This window comes from Oryzias latipes, chromosome 3, assembly GCF_002234675.1.
Source record: "Oryzias latipes chromosome 3, ASM223467v1".
NCBI classification, from domain to species: domain Eukaryota; kingdom Metazoa; phylum Chordata; class Actinopteri; order Beloniformes; family Adrianichthyidae; genus Oryzias; species Oryzias latipes.
In genome coordinates this window covers 38,127,805-38,132,257 of record NC_019861.2, presented here as the reverse complement: position 1 = coordinate 38,132,257, position 4,453 = coordinate 38,127,805, and the positions used below count along the sequence as shown (strand labels likewise).

General features: G+C 48.9%; 1 protein-coding gene across 3 annotated transcripts in view; it reads right to left on the bottom strand.

Annotated features, from left to right (window-relative positions):
* The window catches only part of LOC101175133 (hepatoma-derived growth factor-related protein 3), a 17,538-nt gene extending 13,214 nt beyond the window's left edge, over positions 1 to 4,324 (bottom strand). For all 3 annotated transcript variants that reach the window (XM_023953814.1, XM_023953815.1, XM_023953816.1), the window contains exons 1-2: positions 4,133 to 4,324; positions 3,375 to 3,451 (exon numbers count right to left, since the gene is read on the bottom strand). In XM_023953814.1, coding sequence (XP_023809582.1) covers positions 3,375 to 3,451; positions 4,133 to 4,216 — 161 coding nt within the window. In that variant the 5' untranslated portion in view covers positions 4,217 to 4,324. The remainder of the gene's footprint in view (positions 1 to 3,374; positions 3,452 to 4,132) is intronic.
* Between the last annotated feature and the right edge of the window lie 129 nt (positions 4,325 to 4,453).

The window sequence follows — 4,453 nt, the reverse complement described above, 5'->3', positions numbered from 1 at the left end:
TCCATCCACTCATCCATCTATCCATCCTCTCATCCATCCATCCACTCATCCATCCGTCCATCCATCCATCCATCCATCCACTCATCCATCCATCTATCCATCCATCCATGCATCCACCCATCCGTCCATCTATCCATCCATTCATCCATCCATCTTTCCATCCACTCTTCCATCCATCCATCCATCCACTCATCCATCCATCTATCCATCCATCCATCCGTCCATCCATCCACTCTTCCACCATCCATCCACTATTCCATCCATCCATGCATCCACTCATCCATCCATCCTTCCATCCATCCATCCATCCATCTATCTTTCCATCCATCCATCCACTCATCCACCCATCTATCTTTCCATCCATCCATCCACTCATCCACCCATCCATCCTTCCATCCATCCACTCATCCGTCCATCCATCCATCCATTCATCCATCTATACATCCATCCACTCATCCATCCATCCGTCCATCCATCCACTCATCCATCTTTCCATCCATCCATCTCTCCATCCATCCATCAGTCCATCCATCCATTCATCCATCCACTCTTCCACCATCCATCCATCCTTCCATCCATCCACTCATCCATCCATCCATTCATCCATCCACTCTTTCATCCATCCATCCATCCATCCATCCATCCATCTCTCCATCCATCCATTCATCCATCCATCCACTTTTCCACCATCCATCCATCCATCCATCCTTCCATCCATTCACTCTTCCATCCATCCATCTATCCATCCTTCCACTCATCCATCCATCCATCCCCTCTTCCATCCATCCGTCCATTCATCCATCCATCCACTCTTCCATCCATCCATCCATCCGTCCACTCATCCATCCATCCACTCATCCATCCACTCTTCCATTAATCTTTCCATCCATCCATCCATCCATCCATCCACTCATCCATCCATCCGTTCATCCATCCATCGATCAGTTCATCCATCCATCCGTCCACTCATCCATCCATCCACTCTCTCATCCATCCATCCATCCATTCATCCACCCACTCTTCCATTAATCTTTCCATCCATCCACTCATCCATTCATCCATCCATCTTTCCATCCATCCATCCATCCGTTCATCCATCCATCCATCCGTTCATCCATCCATCCGTCCACTCATCCATTCATCCACTCTCTCATCCATCCATCCATCTTTCCATCCACTCTTCCATCCATCCACTCATCCATCCATCCATCCACTCATCCATCCATCTATCCATCCATCCGTCCATCCATCCATCCATCCATCTTTCCATCCATCCATCCATCCATCCACTATTCCATCCATCCACTCATCCATCCATCCGTCCATCCATCCATCCGTCCATCCAACCATCCATCCATCTATCTTTCCATCCATCCATCCACCATCCATCCATCTTTCCATCCATCCACTCATCCGTCCATCCATCTATCCATCCTCTCATCCATCCGTCCATCCATCCACTCTTCCATCCATCCATCCATCCACTCATCCATCCATCTATCCATCCATCCATCCATGCATCCACCCATCCGTCCATCTATCCATCCATCTTTCCATCCACTCATCCATCCATCCACCCATCCGTCCATCTATCCATCCATTAGTCCATCCATCTTTCCATCCACTCATCCATCCATCCACCCATCCGTCCATCTATCCATCCATCCATCTGCCCATCCATCCATCCACTCTTCCACCATCCATCCATCCATCCATCCATCCATCCACTATTCCATCCATCCATGCATCCACTCATCCATCCATCCATCCGTCCATCCATCCATCCATCTATCTTTCCATCCATCCATCCATTCATCCACCATCCATCCATCTATCTTTCCATCCATCCATCCACTCATCCACCATCCATCCATCCATCCATCCATCCACTCATCCGTCCATCCATCCATCCATTCATCCATCTATCCATCCATCCACTCATCCATCCATCCGTCCATCCACTCATCCATCCGTCCATCCTTCCATCCATCCATCTCTCCATCCATCCATCAGTCCATCCATCCACTCTTCCACCATCCATCCATCCTTCCATCCATCTACTCATCCATCCATCCATCCATTCATCCATCCACTCTTCCATCCATCCATCTCTCCATCCATCCATCCATCCATCCATCCACTATTCCATCCATCCATGCATCCACTCATCCATCCATCCATCCATCCATCCATCTATCTTTCCATCCATCCATCCATCTATCTTTCCATCCATCCATCCATCCATCCGTTCATCCATCCATCCGTCCACTCATCCATCCATCCACTCTCTCATCCATCCATCCATCCATCCATCCATCCATCTTTCCATCCATCCATCCATCCATCCATCCAATTATCCATCCATCCATCTGTTCATCCATCCATCCATCCGTTCATCCATCCATCCGTCCACTCATCCATCCATCCACTCTCTCATCCATCCATTCATCCACTCATCCATCCACTCTTCCATTAATCTTTCCATCCATCCACTCATCCATCCATCCATCCATTTATCCATCCATCTTTCCATCCATCCATCCATCTTTCCATCCATCCATCCAATTATCCATCCATCCATCCACTCATCCATCCATCTTTCCATCCATCCATCTTTCCATCCATCCACTCATCCATCCATCCATTCACTCATCCATCCATCTTTCCATCCATCCACTCATCCATCCATCTTTCCATCCATCCACTCATCCATCCATCCATTCACTCATCCATCCATCTTTCCATCCATCCACTCTTCCATCCATCCATCTATCCACTCATCCATCCATCCATCCACTCTTTCACCCATCATTTATTCATTCATCCATCCATCCATCCATCCACCCATCCATCATCCATCCATCCACCCATCCATCCATCCATCCACTCATCCATCCATCCATCCATCCATTCATCCATCCATCATTCCATCCATCCATTTTTTCATCCATCTATCCATCCACTCATCCATCCATCCACTCATCCATCCATCCACTCTTCCATCCATCATCCATCCATCCACCCATCCATCCATCCATCCACTCATCCATCCATCCATCCATTCATCCATCCATCATTCCATCCATCCATTTTTTCATCCATCTATCCATCCACTCATCCATCCATCCACTCTTCCATCCATCATCCATCCATCCATCCAGCTCCTTAACCCATCCAATCCCTTTTGAGGTCACCATATCCTGTGACCTCGTGGCTGCAGAGGTTTGATTCCCTCTGATTACACTGGAAGGTCTCCGGTTGCAAATCCCTGAACACCTGAAGCTGTGTCCACCCTGCTTCTCAGCAGCATCACGGCGGGAACAGATACCCCACTGACGGCGTTCTTTCAAGAGGAAACCGACATGCTGACGTACGTTTCATGGGTACCGAAGAAGAATATGGGGTGTTTGTTGGAGGGAGGTTTGACCGCTCCGTCAGGAAGTTCGTCGATCTGAAAGACCAGAGAGAAGAGTTAAAAATAAAGTGATACAGCGGTTTGACCTGAAGAGGGCGCCATCCAAAGTGACCACCGCTGATGCTGGACATTTGTCCCACCACAATAAAAGTGATGGAGGCTGTTCTGGTTCAGGAGGCGTGTCCCAGGAACCTCAGCTGGACAGATGTTCATGGCCTCCACAGAAGCAGCAGTTTCCAGGTTCCACACGTCCACAGAGCTGAGGCTCCTCTGACAGGAAGTTTGACTGGTTTCTATGGCGACACTAAGGACTCAAATCAACATTAAAAAAACCAACTAATGATTCAAACGATGTTTATAGAATAAAGAAAATAATGTTTACAAAATCCTGACATTTTGTTGGTGTTGATAAAATGAGTCTTTAATGTCTCACATTTTCACCTCTGAATAAAAAATAAAAAAAGATTTTTACTTCAAACTAAAAGCCGCATTTCTCATTTTACCGCCAAGAACACGTGGGTTTTAGCGGGAATTTGGCTTCTTTACCCCGAAAACACGTGAGCTTCGATGGGGACAAACTGATGGAGAACCGCGGATCTCATCACTCAAGACGCCCGGATCCAACCGAACCCGCCGCCGAACCGCGTCCTGCAGTTCAGCGGCGGGGCTTCGGAACCAAACGCTCCCGCCTCCCACGCCCCCTCAGCCCCCACTCACCCTCGCGGGCCAGTGCGGGTATCCTTTCATCTTGGCGAAGACCAGGTCTCCCGCCTTGAAGTCTCGCGGCCGCGGACGAGCCATGTTCCGGTGAGCGCTCGCGCTGGCAGCAGTCCGGGCCTCAGCACTGCGTCTGCAGCTCCGCCGCTTACCGGAGGAGAGATGACGGGACCGGACACATTATGACACACGTACGAACCAAACATGACGCAAGTACGGCCGAGAATACCAGAGAGCGCGTGGAAGAATGACAGATGGGACGGCTCAACTTCCGCTTTTCAAAATAAAACGAAGTTCGACTTCCGCTGAGTCTGCACTTTT